The sequence below is a fragment of the Canis lupus genome, chromosome 32 (assembly GCF_003254725.2).
Source record: "Canis lupus dingo isolate Sandy chromosome 32, ASM325472v2, whole genome shotgun sequence".
Lineage (NCBI taxonomy): Eukaryota > Metazoa > Chordata > Mammalia > Carnivora > Canidae > Canis > Canis lupus.
In genome coordinates this window covers 32,284,185-32,308,305 of record NC_064274.1, presented here as the reverse complement: position 1 = coordinate 32,308,305, position 24,121 = coordinate 32,284,185, and the positions used below count along the sequence as shown (strand labels likewise).

Here is a 24,121-nt window from a genome sequence, read left to right as displayed (position 1 = left end):
TTTGTTGGACTTTACATAATTGACACTTCTTATATTCTTTTCTGATTAGCTTATTTGATACACATCATAGTATTCATCATCTCTATTTTTTACCCATTCTTTGGATGATTATCCTTGGTATTTCTTCCTTTCTCTGACCTTCTGATTTGAAAAAATTGTGGACATTTAAAAATAAATACAAAAGGAGAAAGACTAATATAATGTATCTCCTTGTACCCTTATCCCTGGTTCAATATTATCAAGAAAGAATCAAGTTTTTCTTACTTCCACTTTCACTTTTTTTTTTTTTTTTGGCTTTAGTGTTATTTTAAGATACCACTTCACTAATTTTATCTAACACTCAGTAAACACTAAAAATCCCGAACTATGCCCAAAGTGTTATTTTATCGTTGATTTATTGTCCCACTTTTGGTGATACAATTGACTGAGGTGTGAGTAGCATCAGCCTGATTCTTCCATTGTAAAGTGCCTCATCAACTATTCTCCTAATAGTATTAGCAGTTATCAATGATTTTTGCCCAGGTCCATTATTTCATTAAGGGATGTTTGGTAATTTCCTAATTCTATCATTTTTTCTGTGTTTATTAGCTGGAATTCCTCTAATATGTTTTTTGGGGGGGAACCCCTTTGTATTTCTCCTTTGCTCACATACAATAACACCACATTCACAATACTTCTGAAACCAGATGTGTGGGGTTTTCTTCCCACACCAATTAATTCTCTGATACCAGCTGGATGTTCTCTAATTTAATTTGTGTCTAAGACTCTCTACCTGGAATTAGTATCAGATCCCAGAGGCTAAGGGCTCAGTCTCACAAGACTCCCCCACTTCAGGCACTAATTGTAGGTCCTGGGTGTTCCCTGTATTTCTTACTGAATGGCTCCCAACTGGGATTCTCATGATCCCCTCCTTAGGTTTGATACTATGCTAGACTGACTCGCAGAACTCAGGGAAACAGTTATTCACTGGATTATTATAAGAGGATATGAGGAAAGATATAGATGAACCTCAGGTGGAAGAGATGTGTAGGGCAGGGTGTAGGGGGTGGTAATGCCATAGGGCTTCCCTTCCCTCTGCAGCAGCATCACCTTCCCAGGACCTCCAGGTAGGTCAGCACCCTGGCAGCTCTCCCAAACTCTCCCACCCTGGCAGCTCTCCCAAACTTCAGGGATTTTTTACAGGGGCTTCAGCATGTAAGCATGATTAATTATTAACTCAATTGCTAGTCCCTCTCCACTTCTAGGAGAATGGGAGTTGAAGTTGGAAGTTTTAAGTTTCTAATCATCGCTTGGTCTTTCTGGTGACCAGTCCTTATCCAGAAGTTATCTAGGAGCTCATCAAGAGTTGCCTCGTGAAAACAAATGATACTCTTATTACTCAGGAAATTTCAAGGGGTTTAGGAGCTCTCTGTCAGGACTGGAGTCAGAGACCAAATATTAGAACAAGAAATGCTCCTAGTGCTCCTATCACTTAGGGAATTACAAGGCTTTTAGGAGCTCTGTGCCAGAAACCAGGGTCAGACACCAATATACATATTTTTAATTTTTTCACAAATGTTGACTAGAGTTTGGATAGTGAGCAAATGTGTCTTGTTCCTTTTCTCAAATGTAAAAAGTTAAATGTTTCACTGTTAATTATATTATTGCTTTAAAAGAACTAAAAAAGTCCCATTATTAGATTTAGAAAGCTTTCCTTTATGCTTGGTTTGCAAAGAGCTTTTCACCAAGAATTGGTTTTCATTTTATTAAATGACCTTTCTTGCATCTTTTGAGATGGTATGATTTTCCCTTTTTAATTTGTTATCAGGATGAAGTTTTTTTCCATTTCTTTAATAAACTTGTGTTGGTTTGGGTTGTTCTGGAAGCAGATACCAAAAAGATATTAGACAAATAAGATATTTATTGGGAGAAATGACTCTAAAGGCTATGTGGTGGGAACAGGGGTATGCAGGTGTGGTACCTGTGAAAGGAGAGGGCAAAGGAGGACTGGGCAGGAAGAGTCTCAGACGACAGCACAGCATTAAGAAGGCTGTGATCAGGCCACCGTGAAGACTGTGTGGATGGTCACCTGTTCAGAATATTCTTAGCCTGGTTTCCTGGTCTTGCTGAGTCACTGGCTGAGAGCACCCCGGGGAGCATGACTTCGTTTGAACACAGTGGTGGGTCCAGAGGGGTGGAAGTTGGTATATCAGTCAACTACACTCCCAACCCCCCAGGAGGAGCTCCATAAAGGTTCTCACTTGCCCCAAATGCAATTGTGGACAGACTTGTACAGTAACTCCAAACTCTAGTTAGAGAAAGCTCTAACTATCAAGTAGACAGAAACCTCATGTCTGTAGGTCTGAGTCATACCACCAGGTAAGCCACTAAGACTTGCTGAAGTAATACTTAAGAATGAGGGAAATTGGGATCCCTGGGTGGCTCAGTGGTTTAGCCCCTGCCTTTGGCCCAGGGTGTGATCTTGGGGTCCTGGGATCAAGTCCTGCATCGGGCTCTCTGCATGGAGCCTGCTTCTCCCTTTGTCTGTGTTCTGCCTCTCCCTCTCTCATTAATAAATAAATAAAATCTTAAAAAAAAGAATGAGGGAAATTAAGTAATTAATAGTAGAGGGAGAGTGAACACCAATTGCATTCCTAAAAACTAACCTCAGTAAGGGAATACCTCACCAATATCATTTCTGTAAGTTCCTTTTAGCAAGATCATGGATGAGCTGCTCCCAAAATCTTTGTGAAGAAACAGATCTGTGTGATGCAAGGAGTGGACTATCATGGCTGTTAAAATATACCATTCTTCCCTTGTACCTTTTCCAAATGCAAATGTACTAGAAGAAAATATGGTAGGATTAAGAATAAAGAAAACCCATGGCAGGGAGGATTTACATACAACATATAACCTAGAAGCCATAAAATAAATACAAGACTAAAGAATTCAACTGTATAAAATAAATACTGCATGGAAAAAAAGTTTCATACGAAGTCACATGTCAGAAGACAAACAGAAGAAAACTGAAATTCATATCACAATATCCTGAATTCTTTTATACATACAGAGAACTCCTGAATGAGTAAGAAAACACTCATAGTATCAGTGCTGATAGACAGTGAAGAAAACCTCCAAATCTCAATGGCTTAAGCCATAAGAGTTTATTTCTTATCTGTTTTGTGTCCATGATGGGTCAGTGGAGGCCTCTACCATGTTGCCCTCACTGCAGGACTTACACTGATAAGCAGCTATATCCTCCATACATTCTTGGCAATTGTGGCAGGATGAAAGCAACTCCACGGCATCTTGCACTCACAATTATTTTTTTCTTTAGAGATTTTATTTATTTATTCATGAGTGACACACACAGAGAGAGAGGCAGAGACATAGACAGAGGGAGAAGCAGGCTCCATGCAGGAAGCCTGATGTGGGACTCTATCCCGGAACTCCAGGATCATGCCCTGAGCCAAAGGCAGATGCTCAACCGCTGAGCTATCCAGGAGTCCATGCCCTGGCAATTAAATGGGCCTGAAGTTGATACACATTCATCTCACAAATTATTAGCCAGAACTAGTTCAAGGCCCTGACTATGCCCAAGGAGACCAGGCTATGCCATACCGTGTGTGCCTGCAAGGAGAGGAGGACTTGACACTGGTGTGGAGTGCCAAGCTCATCCCATTACCGTGCCACATAATCTATGATTTATTTGGTTTCTCAACTGAAGGTCTTGTCAGAGAAAGACGATGGCATATTTCATTACATTCCACGTGCTGGTGCTTAAAAAAGTAAAAAATTCCTTTCTTTCCAAAATTGGTAGAGACATCATTCTGATCGACAGAGTGAATCTGGGGATCTGTCAGATAGATGACCCCTTTTCCATTACCAGTCACCCAGCCTAAAAGAGAAATAAACATGTCTGAGAATTAAATCCTCTATAAATGTCAGTGAAGTAGTTCAGAAAAATGAAAATGTATATACTTAAAGAGGTACTTTAATAACTCAGTCATATTGAGGTTAATGTTTGATAAGTTTCTGTTAAGGGATTTGTCTTGCGTATTCCAATTTTTGGTTTAAGAAGGGAAACTGAATATTAGGTAATTAAATTTGTCAAATATGACATACCTAGACCACCAGTTTTCAAGGAATTAGAGAGCAATAAAATGCACTTGGTTTAATTACTAAAGTCACAATATATCAAATATTTCTTTCATGATTCGTAAGTTGCTTTAGTGTCTAACTCATTAGTTCATCTGTTTAACAAATATTTACTGAGCATACATACTACAAGACACTGTTTTGAGTACTGAGGATTTAACAATGAACAAGTGAGTAAAAAATCACTATACTTACTGAGCTAACATTCTAGTAAAGTGGGACAGATTAATAAGCAATATAGGTAAGCAAACTATATAATACAACAGAGTGATGATAAATGCTATGGAAGAGGATAGAGAAGATCTTGGGGGATGGTCATAGTATCATTACTAAAAATAATGATAATAAACCTCATTTATCATTTAAATGAAGTGAAGAGTATCGGCTAATAATTCTGAGAAATAAAACACTAGATGAACTGAAATAAAATTAAAATATAAATGCAAAAAAAATTTTTAAAGTCAGATTTAAGTACACACAATTTTCTATTCTATAATGAATATCACACTTGTAATAAAGGTAAAGTGTTGAAGAAAAGAAAGGGTGGAAAGATTTTCACATATCAAAACATGCAATATTAAAAAACCTACATTACTCAAACACACAGGTGAAATTTTAAAAAGTCACTGTGGATTTGCACTAGAATTTCTTTTTAAAGATTTTATTTATTTATTCATGAGAGACAGAGGGACACACAAACATAGGCAGAGGGAGAAGCAGGTTCCATGAAGGAAGCCTGATGTGGGACTTGATCCCAGGACTCCAGATCATGCCCTGGGCTGAAGACAGACGCTAAACCGCTGAGCCACCCAGGGTCCCTCATGATTTGCTCTAGAATTAAGCTCAGTAGAATATGAGCCAGGTTTTCTTACTGATTATGTGACCCTGTAGACACTTGCAGAAGCTTTTTTTCCAGACATCATTTGCTACATACAGTAAAATCAATTAATTTAATTACAAATAGTAGTCTAGGCATTGAACGAACAGTCTATTATATAATGACTGGAAAGAGCTAGTTACAAGACCTCACATTTAATATGAATAGCATTAACATAAAAAAATAAATCTTAATTTCACATACCTTGTAAATCGACTACAACATCTCTATGATTAGAAAACTCGTAGGAAAAATGGCCATAAGCCAAGCCATATTCTGTGGCTTTGTATTCTGTTTTAACCACTTTTGTGTTATTCGATAATTTTACAAATTCCCCCAGTATGTAAGGTTCCACACTGATACATCCCTTTATTGTCTTGCCTTCCAAAATCTGAAAAATAGAAATGGAAGACAATGTACCATTATGGCTACGAAAGCCTCTGGCTTTGGGGTTGGGTAGACCTCACTTTGCCACTTGGGAGCTCTACTACTTCTGGAGATTTTGGTTTGCTCATTTGTAAAGCAGGTATTAAAATAACAGCTACCTTATACCATTGTTAAAAGAATTAAATGTATTTTTTTTTAATTTTTTTATTTATTTATGATAGTCACAGAGAGAGAGAGAGGCGCAGAGACACAGGCAGAGGGAGAAGCAGGCTCCATGCACCGGGAGCCCGATGTGGGATTCAATCCCGGGTCCCCAGGATCGCGCCCTGGGCCAAAGGCAGGCGCCAAACCGCTGCGCCACCCAGGGATCCCTGTTAAAAGAATTAAATTAGAAAAATCCATGTAAAGTGCTTAACACTTTATGTGGCATATAATAGAACCTAAAATTATTATTATTCTTTTATTAAAATGCTCACTTAAAAATGAGGCCATGAAGTGACCTACCCTAGGGAGCTAGCTCGTCAGGACATGTAGATAGATCATGCATTGGAATGCTGGGCTGGAATATCATCTCAAGCATTTGTGTGTATGATCTATTTTGCAGTTGTTTCAAAGGTTAGAGTTAATGTGCTAAATGCCTGGTATAGTGCTTGACACAAAGAAAGTGAATGATAGCTATTATTGGAAGTAATAAAATATGAGTCTAAAAATGTCTTTGGCCAAAGTAAAATAATATGTATCTTTTAGGTGTGAATGAGCTAAGGATCCAATCTATTTGGGAGGCAGGGTATTCTTAATCCAAAAAAGAGAACAGTCTGTGGAGATGGATGGTTGCTTTTATATAGTTAAAAACAGATTGGTCTCAATGACCCCACAAGGCGGAGCTGTAATTCATAGGTAGAAATCAGAGGAAGAGAGATTTGGGCTAAATCTAAGAACTTCCTAACAATTGGAATTAATTGAAAGGGAAAAGGGAATAATTATTTTTTCTACATAAAAGTGTTTAAGCTAAAGTAATTACTTAGTAATTACTTTGTTGCCAGGGATAGGGACTAACAGATGTAAAACAGGGAATTCATGCATCATGTTGGGATAATTTGCACTTCATAAAATCTTTAGGGTCCTTCTTCTCTCTTTGAAAGTACAGACAGTACACAGAGAAAGGACGCTAAAATCGCTAACTTGACCATGTGGGACCAGATACCAGAATTAAAAGAGTGACTTGGAAGATCCAAATGATGTATTCAGGGTGTAGAAGGTCATGGTTCTTACATATTTCTCGAAGTAGATGAAGCAGATGAAGTAGGTGAAGGATTCTGGTAACTGAGTTTATTGGATTTTTAAAAAAGATTTTATTTATTTATTCATGAGAGACACAGAAAGAGAGGCAGAACATAGGCAGCAGGAGAAGCAGGCTCCCTGTGGGGAGCTCGATGCGGGACTCAATTCCAGGACCCATCACGCCCTGAGCCAAAGGCAGGTGCTCAACCATGGAGCATCCCAATGCTCAGGCATCCCAGGCATCCCAAGTTTATTGGATTTTACCAAAAATCTAACCTAATATATACTTAGAGGCCCACTTAACCAAACCCTAGCTCTCTTCAATCTTACCAGCAATACCGTGGATGGGATATAGAATATCTGTGTTGGAATATTTTGTTCATAAAGTCTCTTGTTAAATTCTGTCACATAGTGCTGGGCGGTCATTTGCCGTTCCACATCAGTGAAGTGGTGCCAGAGTCCCTTCTGCTCCTTATATTCTTTCCCAACATATCTATGACCAGAGAAAAAAAAAACACACAAAAGAAATGCAAAAGTGATCTTATCACAGAGTAATGAGAGTGGAGACCAGAGGAGATATGCAAAAATGCTTGAAAGATGTTACTCTTTCTCTACCTTAGACAGTCAATATTCGTTATCTTGACTTATCTCAGGACTCAAATAATTTCGTAAGGCCCTCCTGAACAACAGAACATAATTCATGTTGGCTGACGGTGATGGTTAATTGTATGTGCCATCTTGACTACAGTGTGCCCAAATATTTGATCAACCATTATTCTGCATGTTTTTGTGAGGGTGTTTTTGGATGAATTTCACATTTAAATCAATAGACTGAGTAAAGCAGGTCTCCCTCCCTAATTTGAGTGGGCTTAATCCAATCAGTTGAAGGACAAAAGTAGAACAAAAAGACTGACCTTCTCCCAAGTTAGAGAGAATTCCTCTTGCTAAACTGCCTTTGAGCTGGGACACTGGTCTTTTCCTACTTTTGGACTTGAACTGAAACATCAGTTCTTCCTGCGTCTTGAGCCTGCTGGCCTTTGTCCTGAAACTATACCATTAGCTCTCCTGGGTCTCCAGCTTGCCAGCTGTAGATCTTGAGATTTTCTGGCCTCTATCCATGCAAACCAATTCCTGACAATACCTCTCTGTCTATATGTATATACATCTTCTTGGTTCTTTTTTCTGAAGAGTACTGTCTGATACACTGACTAAGGATGATACTGATTATAGAGAGAGTGTCCACGTACTGTAGCAGTTTGTCAGACTTCCTTGGTAAGCCAAGAGAGCCAGGATGGACCCTGGAAAGTGCAGACTCTGCAACCAGGTCTTTTACTACCTGCAATGTGGCCATACACAGGTCAATTAATCAATCTGAAGCCTTCCTTTATCCTTTCCTTATGTGATTACTTCGTTACAAATACTTGTTTCCATCATCACCTATTATGTGTGTAGCACTGTGCCAGTCCTGAGTGTTTTAAAGGAAGTGTGAAATATTTGTATATTTCAAGGACTTATGCATAGCTGGAAACAAGATATGAGGCAGTCAATGATTAGGTGCTGAAAGGAGCAAAACAGTAACTGTCACACCTTACCATAGTTTATATTTTGCTGTAAGCTAGTGTCAATTTACAAGGAATTTGCATGTGTCTAGATCGACCTCCAAAAATCAAAGAGAATTGTTAGTTATAGACTTCAACTAGAGAAAACTCTCTCCAGAATGTCCAGCTCTTGGTTTTGGCTCAGGTCTTGATCTCAGGGTCATGAGATTGAGGCCAGTGATGGGCTCTGCACTCAGTGCAGAGTCTGTCTGAGATTCTCTCTCTCTCTCTCCCCCTCTCTACCCCTCTCCCTGCTTGAGCTATCTCTCTGGAAAATAAGCAAACAAACAAATAATAAATAAATAAATAAATAAATAAATAAATAAATAAATAAATAAAATCTTTAAAAAAATAAAAAAAAAAGGAAATCTGACAGAGGAGGAACCTCTATGGCATCCGAAAGCAGCCAGTAGAGGAGCAGTTGTCACAACGGGGGTCCTGTGCTGCAAGCATTTCTACTACGGGCAGACCCTGGGCCTGCAATAACTTTGAATCAGTTCAGAACTCTGAGCAAACCCCGGTACTGGAGCACTTCCCAAATATTCTATCAGAGGACCTCCAGGGCTAGGTACAGGATCATTAATCTGGGAACAGAGGCTCATTCTTTCTGGCATCTTATGCCATTTTGTGGGGATCATTTTCTTTAGTAAGGATTTGTTATTTGTAAACTCTTTTTTCTTTGACAGCTTTTAAGATTATTATAAGATCTTTATCCTTGGTGTTCTGAAGTTTTATTACTATGTAGCTAGAAGTGGATTTTTGATTGCCTGCCCTCTTTTCTTTTCTTTCCTCCTTCCTTCCTAGTTTCTTCCTTCCTTCCTTCCTTCTCTATCCTATTTAGGATTCACTGTGATTCCTGTACTCAAAGATTAATGTGTTTTGACAATTTTGGGAAATTATCACATATTATCTATTCAAACAGTAATTCTTCTCTATTTGCTCTGTTATTTCTTTCTGATCAGACATACGTTGGACCCTCTCAATCCATCTTCCACATTTTGTATGCTCTCTTTAATTTTCCAACTCAGCTTCTCCTATGATGCATCCTGCTGTATTAGTTTCTTAGGGCTGCTATAACCAAGTGCCATAAATTGAGTGATTAAACAAAAGAAACTGATTCCCTCACAGTTCTGGAGCATAGAAATTCAAGATCAAAATGTCAGCAGGGTCATGTTCCATCTGAAGCCACTAGGGAAGGATGTTTTCCAATCCTCTCTCCTGGCTTTTGTTGGTTCCTGCCTTGTGGCAACACAACTACAATGTTACATGCATCCTCCTTGTGCATGTCTATCTCCAAGTCTCCTTTTATAAGAACACCAGTCATAGTGGATGAGGGGCCCACCTAACTCAAGCATGACCTCATCTTAACTAATGATATCTGCAATGACTCTATTTCAATAAGATCACACTCTGAGTACTAGGGGGTAGGACTTCAACATATGAATTTGAGACTACAGTACAGAACTATTAAAAAATCATTTCGGGTCCCTGGGTGGCTCAGTTGGTTGGATGTCTGCCTTCAGCTTAAGTCATGATCTCAGAGTTCTGGGATTGAGCCCCACATTGGGCTCCCTGCTCAGTGGGGAGCCTGCTTCTCTCTCTGCCTCTACCCCTGCTCGCGTTCTCTCTCTCTAATAAATAAAATCTTAGAAAAATCATTCAATCTATAACACATGGCTTCATCACCTGGATATGTGATATGGGGCAAGTAACTTAACATCTTTGTGCCTCAGTTCCTTCTTCTGTACAGTGGGGATAATAATATTTATCTCATAGTGTTTTGTGATGATTAATTAAACTAGTATATAAATTATGGGCGGCCCGGGTGGCTCAGCATAGTTTAGCGCTGCCTTTGGCCCAGGGCATGATCCTGGAGACCCGGGATCGAGTCCCACATCAGGCTCCTTGCATGGAGCCTGCTTCTCTCTATGCCGGTGTCTCTGTGCCTCTCTCTCTCTCAGTGTGTCTCTCATGAATAAATAAATAAAATATTTTAAAACATAAAAATAAAAATAAATAAAATAAGGCTTGGCACTTAAATACTTGGTAACTATATTTACATGTTTCTATTATTATTATCATCATCAACAACCTTTTCAAGAAATAAACTTCCACTATTTAAAAATCACCCAATTTCTCACTGTCTCTCATTCCCTCTCTTCCTATTTATTTCTTACATTATTTAGATTTGGATAAATAACAGGGTCCACCTTAAAATTCTGGCTTTACAGATCTTTTTAAATACACAGATGATGTAAAATTAGGCCTCAAACACAATGGGGACCACCTGAGGTGACTAACCTTTTCAGGTGAGCTTTTGCTTGAAGTTGTCATCAAGAACTAAGGCCAAACAAAAAATTTTTCAAGTGTTTACCTCAGTGGGGTGTTTTTAGAATTTTTTAAAAGATTTATTTATTTATTTGATAGTGAGAGAGAGTGCAGGCAGGTGGAGGGGCAGAGGGAGAGAAAAATCTCAAGCAGACTCCCTCTTGAATGGGGAGACTAATGCAGGGCTTGATCTCACAACTCTGAGAGCATGACCTGAGCCTAAATCAAGAGTCAGACACTTAATCAACTGAGCCACCCAGGCACTCAGAGGTGTTGTGCTTTTTTTTTTTTTTTTTTTTTTTAAGATTTTCTTTATATATTCATGAGAGACAGAGAGAGAGAGAGGCAGAAACATATGGGACTCGATCCCAGGACTCCAGGATTACACCCTGGGCTGAAGGCAGTGCTAAACCGCTGAGCCACCCAGGAATCCCTGTTTGTTTGTTTGTTTGTTTGTTTTAAGATAGCTTTTTCCTTCAGTATGTAGCCATTCCTGCATCCCTGCTTTATCTGGATGGTCTCTAAACTCACTCCCTTACATGTGTAACTTCATATTACAGATGTCAATGCCATCTCATCCCACCCCACTCAAAACTTCTATAGTGATGTCGTAAGGGCTTATGCACCCATATCCCTGGATAGTCTTCATCCCTAGCCTCACAGAATTTTCCTACCTTTTTTGCAGGCTCATTTATTTACGTATAAATGGTTTCCATAGTTGAACTAGACTTCTTGCCAGCATTTTTAGTGGGAGTGTTTGAGGCTCTCTGTTCTGCCATATGGCCAGAAACTCCATTTTTCTTATCTTTACAATGAGAGTAACAATGTCTCCCTGAGAGGTTTGACATCATGTACGTCTATGTAAAATGGCTGAATAATGTTGGTCAGTGTGTGGTAACTTGCTATTAATTAATGAGGAGGAGGAGGAAGTAGGAATCTGAAAATATACAATGTGGACAACTTTTCCAGCCCTTTCAAAATCTCATAAATGATTAATTAGCAAAAAGGCATAAGTAGCCCATTTTACATTAGTGGTATAGATGTTTTAAAGAAATACCTCCCCAGAGTTTCTTCTTGATGAAGATGATGAACCCAAAAAGCATTTCTTTGTCTGCCTTTCTTCTTCACATTCAGGTAGTCCCCCAAATATACAATAGTTTCTTGGGCTGTCCATAATTCTGATTTTTTAGAGTATTTTAATAAAAGAGCATCTGGGAACAAAAGATAAAATAAAAATGGATGTTATTTTCAAAGAGATGTTACAATTCATGAATAAAATCAATGTGACACAAATTTGAATCCAGCTTGTCTGAAATCTTCAGCTTCTTTAGTCATTTTCTCATATTTCAGCCTCCTCTCTGACTACTACTACAAAGCTAGTGTAGTACAATAAAAAAGTAAATATAACAAAGATTCGCAAAATCCCTTGCTTATGATGGCGAGAGATTAGGGTAAGACCAGAGTTTCTATATGAAAATGGTGGAAAACAAATGGCTTTTTATTTATTTTATTTTTATTTTGTAAAGATCATTTATTTACTTATTTGAGAGAAAGAGATAGAGATAATGGAGAGAGCATGAGCAGGGAGGAGAGGGAGAAGGAGGCTCCTTCCTGAGCAAGGAGCCCAATGCAAGGCTCAATCCCAGGACTCCAGGATCATACCTGAACCGAAGGCAGATGCTTAACCAACTGAACCACCCAGGGGCCCCAACAAAGGGCTTTTTAAATAGCAAAACCCCAGAGACCATCTTGGAAGAGTGATATATGCTTGCACCTTCTAATTATCTGGGGGCGCCAGATAATGCAGCCTACTACCTGTGCCAAATGATATAGATCAAAATAAATGAAATATATCTCAGAGATTCCTGGCAACTCCAGAAATCATGGTTACCCAGAAGAGTGCACCTTAATTTTCTCTTGTTTTAAGTTGGGAAAGTCCAGGAATTACTTGACAAAACACAGCTAACTGTACAAAGATGCTACTCAACCAAAAAAGGAAAAGATAAGAAGGAAAAGCAAAGGGGGGAAATCCCTGGGTGGCAAAGCGGTTTAGCGTGTGCCTTTGGCCCAAGCATGATTCTGGGGTCCCAGGATCGAGTCCCACATCGGGCTCCCTGCGTGGGGCCTGCTTCTCCCTCTGCCTGTGTCTCTGCCTCTCTCTCTCTGTGTGTCTTTCATGAAGAAATAAATAAAATCTTAAAAAAACAGAAGGAAAAACAAAAAGTGTCTCTACCTTAAGGAAAGGCAGAACAGTGCTAGCAAGAAAGCATTTATTTGAGAGGAAAGACATGAATTCTGAGGAAGAAGTGCAACATTTTGGGATCCAAGTTAAAATGAAGTGAAAAAGGACCTTCTGTACCAAGGTTGTGATTATGAGTGAAGTTACAGGAGACTCAGGAGAGAAAGTATGCAAAGTAAGATAAACTCTCAGGTCTGGGGCTGGGGAGGGAGAAGACTGGCGGCTGTGAAGAGTGACCACATTTGGGCCTCTCAATCAGAGAAGCTGAGGGTGGAAACAAGGTGAGCTGCTTGCACACACTCATACGAACGATAATGAGCTGAGGGAAGAAAGAAGGAGGATGTATAACTTGCTTTGTTTCTTTGGGCTTTCTCTGTTTTTCTTATCTGAACACTAGGGATGGTAATGTTCCCATAATGGGTTTGAGATCATGTACATGTGGCTTTTTACCCATAAACTGGCACATAGGCATAACAATAAAGCAGTTACCTAACTCTAAGAAATGTGATTCTGAACCTACAAAATCCCTAAAAAGGGAATAGTGAATAGGGAAAACCTATTATAGAAGAACATTTTGCTTCTTTTTTAACAACCTGGTCTGTATTTTAGTCTTCTCAAGGCAGCAGGCCAAACACTGGAATACTTTGAAGCAAAGTTACTGACATTGTCTTTCTAAAAACTCACTGAAGAGCTACTAAAAAATACTGATGCCTGAATCCAAACCTCAGACACCCATTAGACTGGAATCTCAGGGGTGAGGTACTGGAAATTTAAAAAGCTCCCTCCCCCCAGGGGATTCTTATATGGTCCCAAGATTGAGAATCACAACTTTATTTTATTTAATTATTTATTTATAGATTTATTTACTTGAGAGAGATTGAGAGAGAGAGAGCACATGCATGAGTGGAGGGAGGGACAGGAGAGAATGAGAGAGAATCTTCCAGCAGACTTCCCACTGAGCACAGAGCCTGATGCTATGCTCCACAGGGTGCTGGATCCTAGGACCCTGAGATCATGACCTGAGCTGAAATCAAGAGTTGGATACTTAACTGACGGAGCCACCCAGATACCCAGAGAACTACTGCTTTAGTATCTAGTGCTTAGCAACCCAAAGAGTTGTTTCTTTCTTTTCAAATAATTCTTCAGTATCTTGGAGGGTGCTATGATGTGATCCTCTGGGCTAAGAGAAGAATCTTCTTTGGTCTTCTTCCCAGACTCTCCACCACTTCTAAGCTGTGATAGACACACTGACTACTGGGTGGCTCCAATCCAGGCTCCCTGCTATGGTAAGTGACCTTGAGTTGTTCCATAAGCAAGAAGTAGTTGCTGATTGCAACAGTAGGGGGCACTTGCTCAATTCACTGGCTGGAAAGAAACCTTGTGGACAGGTGTGAAAATCTCTGCCTAGCAGAAGAGTGATGTTTAGGTCAAACTGCCCTCTAGAATCTGAAAGGGAAAAACAGAAATCAGGTGATTGGTAATGAGAATCCATGGAAAAGACAGATGCGGAGTGGATATGGCACACAGAGCTGTTTTAAATCCTAATGACTGTTCCTTTGCCCTGTAAGATTCTTGTCTGCCTTACTGCTTTGTGTATCTTTATAGCAAGCCCCCAATATATGAGGTGGCCTGAGTAAGCCTCTAGTCTTTGTGACCATTACAGTCCACCACACCAAGAGTGAGGGAAATCCCTGAAGTACATATTTTCTGTATATTCACAAAGCAACTGGGGTCTGTGTCTTTCATGAATTTTAAGTGATCTACATATCAAGTTCTTCAGAGGACCCCAAACGTACATAGAGGCTTCCTGAGGCTATACCTACTGAAAAGGTTGTACTCACTGTGTGCTTGGTGGAGTTGATTAGGCTTAAAAACTCCAGTATTCTCCAGTCTCTTTAATAGCCAATCATGTCTCACCCCTGCCAAGAGTTTTTCAAAGTCATCAGGGTGCAGGGTTCGAGCCTCTAGGATCTCTTGCCTTGTCATTCCTGGCAATGAAACAAAAGAACTTCCACTGGAATTCAGAAAGGACCATGGGTTTTCCCCCTCAGAAGAACCGCTAGAAAATGCGGGTGATTTCAACCACCATGCTGAAGATGAGCTGGAGTTCTGGCTGCAGTTTAGAATACTTCCTGGCTTGTTTCCTTCCTCCGTGGTAGTGCAGTCCTTGCTAAGATCAAGGAAGGCAACATTACTACTTACAGATGGGTTAGGGGTCTCAGCCCCCTGACCATGCGGCTGCCTCAGAGCACATAGGCTAGAAGAGCCACGTCCACTTGTGGGGTGAATGTCTGTGCTGTCAAGCAGTTGGCCCTCCTCATCTACTGTGGAGGCCTCAGGGTCAATGTCCTGCTCTTTCACTGAGCCACTACTCTTTCCTGAGTCAGGATTTTGAACAGGCCAAGGAAAAGTGAAAGAGCTACATGCCATCATGGAACTTTTGTCCAGAGAATCCCCCATGACTATGTGAGAGTCTAAGGGCATAGCCTCTTCTTTTTCCACTGTTTCTCCTTCCGGGTCAACCCAGGAGGAGATATCTTTAAATGTAAGGTCCGTGCCTCTCTTGATTTCTTCTCCATGCCTGTCTCTGGCATCACAGTTGATTTCTGGAGATTCAATTAGTTCAAAGGTTTCTTCTTCTTGGACCAAAGGATATGTGGCTATGTTCTTGGGCCAAACAGAATCAGAAGAGGACAAAGAAGCAGAATCAAACAAGCGTCTGGAATGAGAAGTATTTCTGGATCCCGTGTTTCTGACTTTCTGTACACCTTCTGGAGCTCCTAGCAGCTCTGCACCAGAGGCCAAGAACATGCCTGTTGTATTATGAGGACAAAAGGTTGTCAAGGGCACATGTTTTTGTAGCTGATTTTGAGAAGACTCTAAACTGTCATCCTTGGACACTTGGAGAGAGAGACCATAAAGCTTTGAAGACAGTGGATGTGAAGCTTTGTTTTCCTCATTGAGCTCTACCTCTTCAGACAAGGCAGTGGAACACTGAATATCCACAAGATGTTCTTCTTTGCAAGGCTCCTTTCTGGTTGGCCTGTCATCAATATAATTTACTTCTTCCCAGCTTGTAGAAGAACTAACCCTTGATAACTTGCTCCAAGAACTAGAGCAATGACTGTCACTCAGAGACTTGTTCAAAACATCTCCTTCACCATGGCTGTAGTCTGGTGGCTCAATCTCAGTCTCTACATCTTGATCCAAGGAGACTCGAAATGTATCAGAATGAGTCCAGTTTTTCCTTCCTTTCCTCCTGAGTTTCTCCTGATTATTCTTAACCATTTGGGAGGAAGATATTACCATGCTTTTTTGAAAATGTGGTTTGTCTTCAGTAGTACATACAGTATCTATGTTTCTTGTCTCGGTTTTTAGAGTAGTGATACAGACTTCTGTTTTTGTATCTTTCTGTTTATTGTTGTTTCCACAAGAGCTTTCAAATACTTGACACACTGAAGTATGGTGCTGTGAATAGGCTTCAAGGATTTTTTGGAAATCCACTTGCCCATGCAAGATGGGTTTATCCAACCCATGCTTGAAATTCTCTGGAACATAAGACTTGTCATCTAAATTTGAGAAGCTTTGAATTTGTAAATGATCTTTTACATGGGCAATAATTGACAAGATCTCCTGAGAGAGAACTTCTCTCTCCTGACTTCCAGAGGAAGTACTGAAACTGTACAGCTTTCCCATAGCTTTATTACAGAGCTGACTTGCTACATGGATCATCTCTGTTTCCCCGTAGAGTCTTTGGTGCACTGTGGTAAGGCCGAAAGCAGCTTTGAGAAGACTATGAAGCTCTTGTTTTCCAGTAACTGGCTCATCATATCTCTTGGTGAGGAGGCCAATTTCAAACGCTTCTTTGGCCTCATGCAGATATGAATTTTTCATTTCTGGAGGACAGTCATTAGAACTGCTGTATGACAACAAGCATGTGCCACGGATATTCTGAGCAAAATACCAAATACAAAATCAGAAATTGAATTAGAAACTGGAAGTGACAGGAAAAACTTCATTCCTGGGGGGGGGGGGGGGGGCAGTAATTAGAAATATTTTAGGAAAATAAACACTTGCCAGATATTCTAAAAAATATATACAATCAAGTATTGAGTCAAGGACCTAATATCTTTTTGGTGAATCAGGAGCAGGGCCTGGGATACATGTGATTGGTTGGCATGAGGGGGAAGAAATTAGTTTTAACTACAATCTTGCTGTTTGCTTCATACTTTAAAATTTTTTTTTTATTTATTCTTTTTAGTAATGTCTACACCCAATGTGGGGCTCGAGCTCATGACCCTGAGATCAAGAGCTGCATGCTCCTTTAACTGAACCAGCTGGGCGGCCCCAGGCCTGATACTTTTTGATCAAAGATGATAAATTTGTTGTTGCTGTTACTGTTGTTGTTAGTTTCAACAAAGAGAGTCTATATATGGGAAATGGACATAGTAATTTTCTCTGTGAAAAGGAGGCTGCTACATACAAAAACATCATTTATTTAATAGTACTCAAAACAACAGAGTAGCAGCTTCCAAACCCCTCTGCACCTGGGCAGTATTTCAAAACGAGAGATTTCGGGGTACCAATCCCAGAGATTTGCATTTAGTGGATATAGGGTGGACTAGGAATGTGCATTTCTAAAGGACTCCTTGGGCAATTCTGATGTGCTTGGCCATTGGTCTAAGGCAGACAATATCATACCCCTAGGCTGAATTAATTTAGCTTCCAACAGGATGTCACTACTCTGATAAAACTTTTCTACACTTAAGGCCTGATCACAATGATCTAATGATGTGCACAAAGCCCACTTTAGGTTAGACCTTCCCTCTCACTGGTTACTCCTCTCACTGGGGAGCAGTTCAGCAAGGGGCTGCACCCTCCTTACCACAGCTGTGAGCACAAACAGAGGTGTGTAGGGACTGAAGGCAGCTGCCAGTTTGCAGGCTTCTGCAGCTGAGAGCAAATGGTGGTCAAACTCCTTCAGCAAACCCTGTGAAAAAATAGGAAGCCAAGTGTTGTATTAACAATTATTTGTTCATTAGCAAAAGTCAGGCTATGAAATTCCTTTGCTTTTCTTTCAGTATTCTGAAAAACACTGTCCCTCATCACAACCTTTTCAGAACAGTGCCAAGAAAGAGTTAAGTGGCCCCAAACCCCTAGATTGTTGAGTGAGTGTCCTTTCCCCCAGCACCCATACACAACCTATCCCCCCCCCCTCCTCAGAGAGGGCCTAATGTGTGCAAAAATTCACAAATGCCTGCCTATACAAAATAGTTTACACAAGTTTCTCTGGAGGATCATGCAACTCTTTGTTCACAGGAACTCTGCATATTTTGCAGCCAGATGAGCTGATGATTTCTACACTGTTCTTAGGAAAGAACCTTTTAATGTATGATTTCACGGCAATTAAGATTCATTCATTCATCCTAGAAATGTGTGTACCTCCATGTGCCAGGCACTGTTCTAGACATGAAGGAGACAGCAGTGAGTCTACAATAAACTTACTTCCTGTTGAGGGGAAGAGATCAGTCAATACACAAAATGAGTAAAATGCATGGTATCTGACATGGTGATAACTGTTCTAGAGAAAAAGCGGGAAGGGGCCACAAAGAGGTTCAGGGTAGGGAGGCAGTTTACAATTTTAAAAAATTTAATTTAATCTTTCTTTCTTTCTTTCTTTCTTTCTTTCTTTCTTTCTTTCTTTCTTTCTTTTTCTTTCTTCTTTCTTTTTCTTTCTTTTTTTCTTTCTTTCTTTCTTTCTTTCTTTTCTTTCTTTCTTTCTTTCTTTCTTTCTTTCTTTCCTTTTCTTTCTTTCTTTCTTTCTTTCTTTCTTTCTTTCTTTCTTTCTTTCTTTCTTTCTTTCTTTCTTTCTTTCTTTCTTAAGTAAGCTCTAAACCCAATGTGGCACTTGAACTCACAACCCTGAGAACAAGAGTCACATGCTCAGCCAGGCAGCCTGGCAGATTATAATTTTAAGCAATCATCAAAGACAACTTCACTGAACAAGGGATATAACCCTTTTCTTGTGTGTTGGTCTGACAGCAAAAGCAACATTTTGCTAAGACTCAGAGTGCTAGCAGCAAGCTGCATGTACTCTTATGCTACACTAATTACTATTAAATATGGTTACTATGTCACTTTAGTATTTAATAAAGATGGCAACCTTCATGATAATATTAAAAATCTCAATACCAGTTCAGTGCAGGAGAACAGGTCAATGTCTATGCTAATGCTCTAGACTGGTCAGAGACCTGGGTTCTGCTCCTAGTATTCTTTCTTACAGGGTGCAAACTATAGAACTCACTTAGTTTCTCAGGACGTCAGTTTATTTTTCTCTAAAATGAGAATGATACATTTTGCTCTACCTACCTCATAGGGTTTTATGTGCTCCTATATATTAAATTGTAAAAGAATAGATAAATGCTAGTAATCATTATTACTAAGGATAAAAACCTAGACAAGTAACTCATGGTCTTATTTGAGTAGAGGGTAATTAAAGTTTTAAAACTGTTATCCCTTTGGGGCACCTGCCTGGCTCAGTCAGTAGAGCATGCAACTCTTGATCTCAGAGTTGTAATTTCAAGCCCCATGTTGGATGTAGAGCTTACTTTAAAAAATGAAATCTTTAAAATTGTTACCCCTTTACCTTATCACTGAGGTGCCCCAAGTGTGGAAACTGAATTTGTGATGATTTGAAAGGAAGTAAGTGGGATTCAAAGCATTTATCACCTCAATGATATTCATTCATTCACAAGTCATTTTTTTAGTACCCTCGTATGTCTGGTACTGTGCTAGGTGCTAGGTAGGACACCAATAGAATTGTACCCAGGATTGTTCATGTGACTTTAAGAGGGGAGACACTGTGCTCCCTGACTCCTGGAGAAGGAATGAGATTGATACACCAATCACCAAAAACACTGGCAGTTTTGTAAGTGATGCCACTCTGCACCATGATTTTGACACTTGATAATTACCAAGTTAATCTGTGGATTGTTTTTAAACTTTTCATAATCTTTTTTGCTCATGGAAACAAAGATGTCTGCCAGTATACCTAGTGACGTGGAAATACCCTGTAAGAAAAATACAAACAAAACACAGATTAGGAATTAATGGTCAATTACTGCTCTCATCTCAAGGCCTAAAGTCAACAATTAGTTCTCCAGATTACCTACTGCTGCTGCTGATTCTTCTTAGTCTTATTGTTATTGTTATTCTGACTGAAAATACTTCTAAACTGGATGCCACAGGGTTTGAAAAATCATCACATCCTGAGGACACAGACCCAATGTAAACACAACTATTTCTTAGTTGGGCTTTACTGGACTGTCAACACTAACTTCTCCATACTGCTAGGCCTAAAGAATTGGGACAAAAGGCAAGAGGCCTTTTGTCCCATTCTGTTTGGGTCATAAAAGGATTGTAGGCAGTGGCACTGCTATATAGCTCAGGGAAACAAGATGACCCAGTGTTCCAGTTAACAAGGAGAATATTCCTACAGAGGTACAGAGAATGAAAACATCAAGTAGGAAAACAAATGTTGCTTCTCAACTTCTTGGATAAAGATGCCACATAAACAATTAATTGAAGCCTGTCCACTCAACTCAGGAAAAATGATTTTATAAATAAGGAACTTGGCTATTTCAACTTTGCTATGGAATCAGGTAAAGACTAAATCTATAATAAAATAAATAGATGAATGGATCATAGAAATAAATATATAAATAGATAGTTAGAAATGAATGCAGAAACACTAAATACATGCCAGGAGTCTAGCTGTGAGTGGGGACAAGGCAAGACACAAGAGAAAGTTACCAAATGTTTCTGGTCCTATGCCCATGAAGAATCGATAAAAATAGAACCAATACAAAGAAAAATAGAACCAATAAAATTAATAAATGATACAGTGAATTGTGCTTTAAGGAGATAATCATCCAAAGACAAATGTAAGAAAGGAGAAAAACAAAACAAAACACTAGATATATCACCTTTCTATCTGGCTGAGGAAGTGTCAAATATCCTATGATGGAGGTCCATATTAGCTCTGCTGCTTCATACCACATCCCTGAAAAGAAAAAGGGGAGACGAGACAAACTGCTAGTATCTGCCTATTGTGTTAGAAAATATCTTTGAAAACTAATACGGAAAGAAGATTCATTGTTTCCTGTTAGGAAAATTTAAGGCTGAATTACACTGACGGCAATCAATCGATAGCAATCTGCTGGAAAAACAGCAACCTATTTTTCCAGTTGGTTCAGTACAGATAATTCTTCCCTTTCACAGAGAAACAGAAAGAATTATTATATATCATATACAATATATATAAATAAAAAATAATTAGCCCCATAATTAACAAGAATACTAATTTTCTGTGTTAAAAATTTTCAGATGTGCGCAGCCCGGGTGGCTCAGTGGTTTGGCACTGCCTTCAGCCCAGGGCGTGATCCTGGAGACCTGGGCTCGAGTCCCACGTCGGGCTCCCTGCATGGAGCCTGCTTCTCCCTTTGCCTGTGTCTCTGCCTCTCTCTCTGTGTCTCTCATGAATAAATAAATAAGATCTTAAAAATTTTTTTCAGATGTGTTTGCATACTTATTTATTTATTTGAGCACCTGCAGCTCCTTTTTATTCTTCCTTTTTGATGTTTTTGAAAGTCTTCTGTGTTCAGGTGGGGATAGGCTAGGAAGCCCACAGGGGCCCCAGAAGCTCCCTCCTCCCTCCCAGCGCATCTCCCTCCGCTCTCCAGCCTACAGCAGAGCCTCAGCCCTGTGTCCCTCCCTCCTCAGGACCCCCTCCCCTAGTGCGGCACACTCACCATCCCCCCCACTCCCCCAAGTTCAGGTTGCCCTGTCTGTGGGGGCAGTGCTAGAAGCCCTCTTGTGGACTGTTGGCACAGCACTCAGCTTTGCCCGGCTATAACCAGCGGGGGCGGGGCCATGCATTTTAAAGCCCAATTAGCATTCTACAACTTTTGTTTGACAAAGTCAGGAATGCCCTCTGGGGAATGAATGGGTATGGTGTCAGGGTGGTTTACAATAAGGTGTCACTCTAACACATGGGGTCCTGTAGAATTGAAAGCCAGACGCCAGAAATAATCTTGAGAACCCTAGGGTTAATATCACACAGCTGTGTGTTTCTGTAACAAAACTCAACAGACAATATTTTATTTTATTATTATTATTTTTTAGGTCTTATTTATTTATTTATGAGAGACACAGAGAGAGAGAGAGGCAGAGACACAGGCACAGGGAGAAGCAGGCTCCACGCAAGGAGCCCAACGCCGAAGGCGGCGCTAAACCGCTGAACCACCCGGGCTGCTCAGAAAATATTTTATTAGTGTTTGTAACACTTCTGGGATCTTAAATGTCATTTTCTTTTTGATGAGGAAACTAAACGATGTGGAGATTAGTAATTTTAACCAGATACAATACAAAAATTCCACAGTAAACTCTCACGGCCGGACTTTGTAAATGAGCCCTGAGAGGAGCAAATGTTTGATGACCGTACCTAACTTCTGCAGAATTTGCCCTCTGATCTGTATGCAGACTGACTGTACCAGGACCTTGTCGCTTTCATTTCTGTACAGCCAGGTACCTACAACAAAAGAGAGAAAACAGTAAAGCAGTTTTAGCATTGAATTATCAAGGAAATAGCCTGGTGAAATGACACCGTTTTCTCACAAGTCTTCATGAACACAAGTAATACAGATTCCAGAGACCATCTTTTCTCTACATATAGGGAAAGGTCCAAACTCCTTGCTGTAACCTCCAAGGCTTCACAGAAATGAACTCCTGTCTGGTTTCCCAATGGACTGTGTTCTGTCACACTGACTTCATTTGTGTTCCTTATCATTGGAGCTATCTCTTGCTTTATGGCATCTGCACTAAGAGGCCTGGGATCCTCTTCCTTCTGGTTCCTGAGGAGACCGGCGATTCTTTCCAATCCACCCCAAATTGGTTGGGAGGTTGGGACTTGATGCACACACATGACAAGAAGGTATGAAAAGACTAAGTACTCATATAATGAGCCTTTCTGGCAGGCAGACACCCAAGCTGGTCCTTTTGACTTGAATGAAGAATGGTGAGTGGCTTTGGTTTTAATTGTGATTAGGGTGTGGGGCTGGGGTACGGTCTCCCACAAGCTATGCTCAGTTTACTGATAAGTATGTTTAAAACAACCCAAAAGGGCAGCCCGGGGGTCTCAGCGGTCTAGTGCCACCTTCAGACCAGGGCATGATCCTGGAGACCCAGGATCAAGTCCCACGTCAGGCTCCCTGCATGGAGCCTGCTTCTCTCTGCCTGTGTCTCTGCCTCTCTCTGTGTGTCTCTCATGAATGAATAAATAAAATCTTAAAAAAAAAATAATAAAACAACCCAAAAATAGCCCCCCCCCATGCCCGCCTGCCAAGTTATGGGACTGAAAATTGTTGGTGGTCAAACACCAAAAATAGAGTCAAATTCATTATTACACCCCTCTTGATTTTGTGTCACATCACCTTCTCTATTTTCTCCCCAGCTTTTAATCCCAGTGTGTGTGTGTGTGTGTGTGTGTGTGTGTGTGGTGTGGTGTAGAAGATGGGAAGTGTGCACATCCTAGGTTAGTGATGGCCACAAATGAGGGGTATGTAGTTAAGGTCTGTATTTCAAACTGCCTCCCCACTGGAAGTGGCTACAAGTGTCAAGAAACTTGGGGCCTTGTATCCAAACACATTGGGATTAAAAGTCTACTAGAAGTTGTCTTCAACTTACTGGGAAACTTGTTGACTTTAATGCCCAGAAATTCAGACAAGATATCTGGAGGTATAAATGATATCTTACTCAACTAGTAGGATGCGCTTCCTTTTGTGTATGATTAAATATTGAAAGAAATCCACTTCAAAATAAGCTCTTATTAAAATACATATAGAGTAAAATCAAATTTATTTTCCAAGGCATTTAAATACATAAACCCATATATGTATTTTTCTTAATTTACAGGCTTTATTTCCATTTATAGTTCTCCTAAAGAGTGCTACTAAGTCTCTTCTGAGGCCCACAGAGTTACATGCTTTAACAGCATATTGTTCATTAGACAACACACTCTACAATAAAACAGGGAAATATTAGAACTTTGGTTGTTTTGTTTTCATTTTTAATTGGAGAAAACGGAGAAACAGAGAATTAAGTTTCTTGACCAAAGCCGCACGTGAAGGTCGTTGTGAAGTTAGGAAAGCACTTTACCTGTTGCTCCATTATTGCTTATTAGACTGCTCAGGATATATTCTGCTTTTAAAAGTTTCC

General features: G+C 40.0%; 1 protein-coding gene across 20 annotated transcripts in view; it reads right to left on the bottom strand.

Annotated features, from left to right (window-relative positions):
- Positions 1 to 3,300: 3,300 nt before the first annotated feature.
- ALPK1 (alpha kinase 1) overlaps positions 3,301 to 24,121 on the bottom strand; it is a 136,096-nt gene continuing 115,275 nt past the window's right edge. For 19 of the 20 annotated variants that reach the window (XM_025465929.3, XM_025465938.3, XM_035709798.2 and 16 more), the window contains 10 exons: positions 24,062 to 24,121; positions 22,350 to 22,436; positions 20,833 to 20,909; positions 19,822 to 19,917; positions 17,733 to 17,837; positions 14,689 to 16,798; positions 11,666 to 11,819; positions 7,013 to 7,175; positions 5,219 to 5,405; positions 3,301 to 3,877 (listed from right to left, as the gene is read on the bottom strand). In XM_025465929.3, coding sequence (XP_025321714.1) covers positions 3,678 to 3,877; positions 5,219 to 5,405; positions 7,013 to 7,175; positions 11,666 to 11,819; positions 14,689 to 16,798; positions 17,733 to 17,837; positions 19,822 to 19,917; positions 20,833 to 20,909; positions 22,350 to 22,436; positions 24,062 to 24,121 — 3,239 coding nt within the window. In that variant the 3' untranslated portion in view covers positions 3,301 to 3,677. Of the gene's footprint in view, positions 3,878 to 5,218; positions 5,406 to 7,012; positions 7,176 to 11,665; positions 11,820 to 13,701; positions 14,294 to 14,688; positions 16,799 to 17,732; positions 17,838 to 19,821; positions 19,918 to 20,832; positions 20,910 to 22,349; positions 22,437 to 24,061 lie in introns of those variants that run through there. The other variant, XM_049104851.1, reaches the window with a different exon arrangement.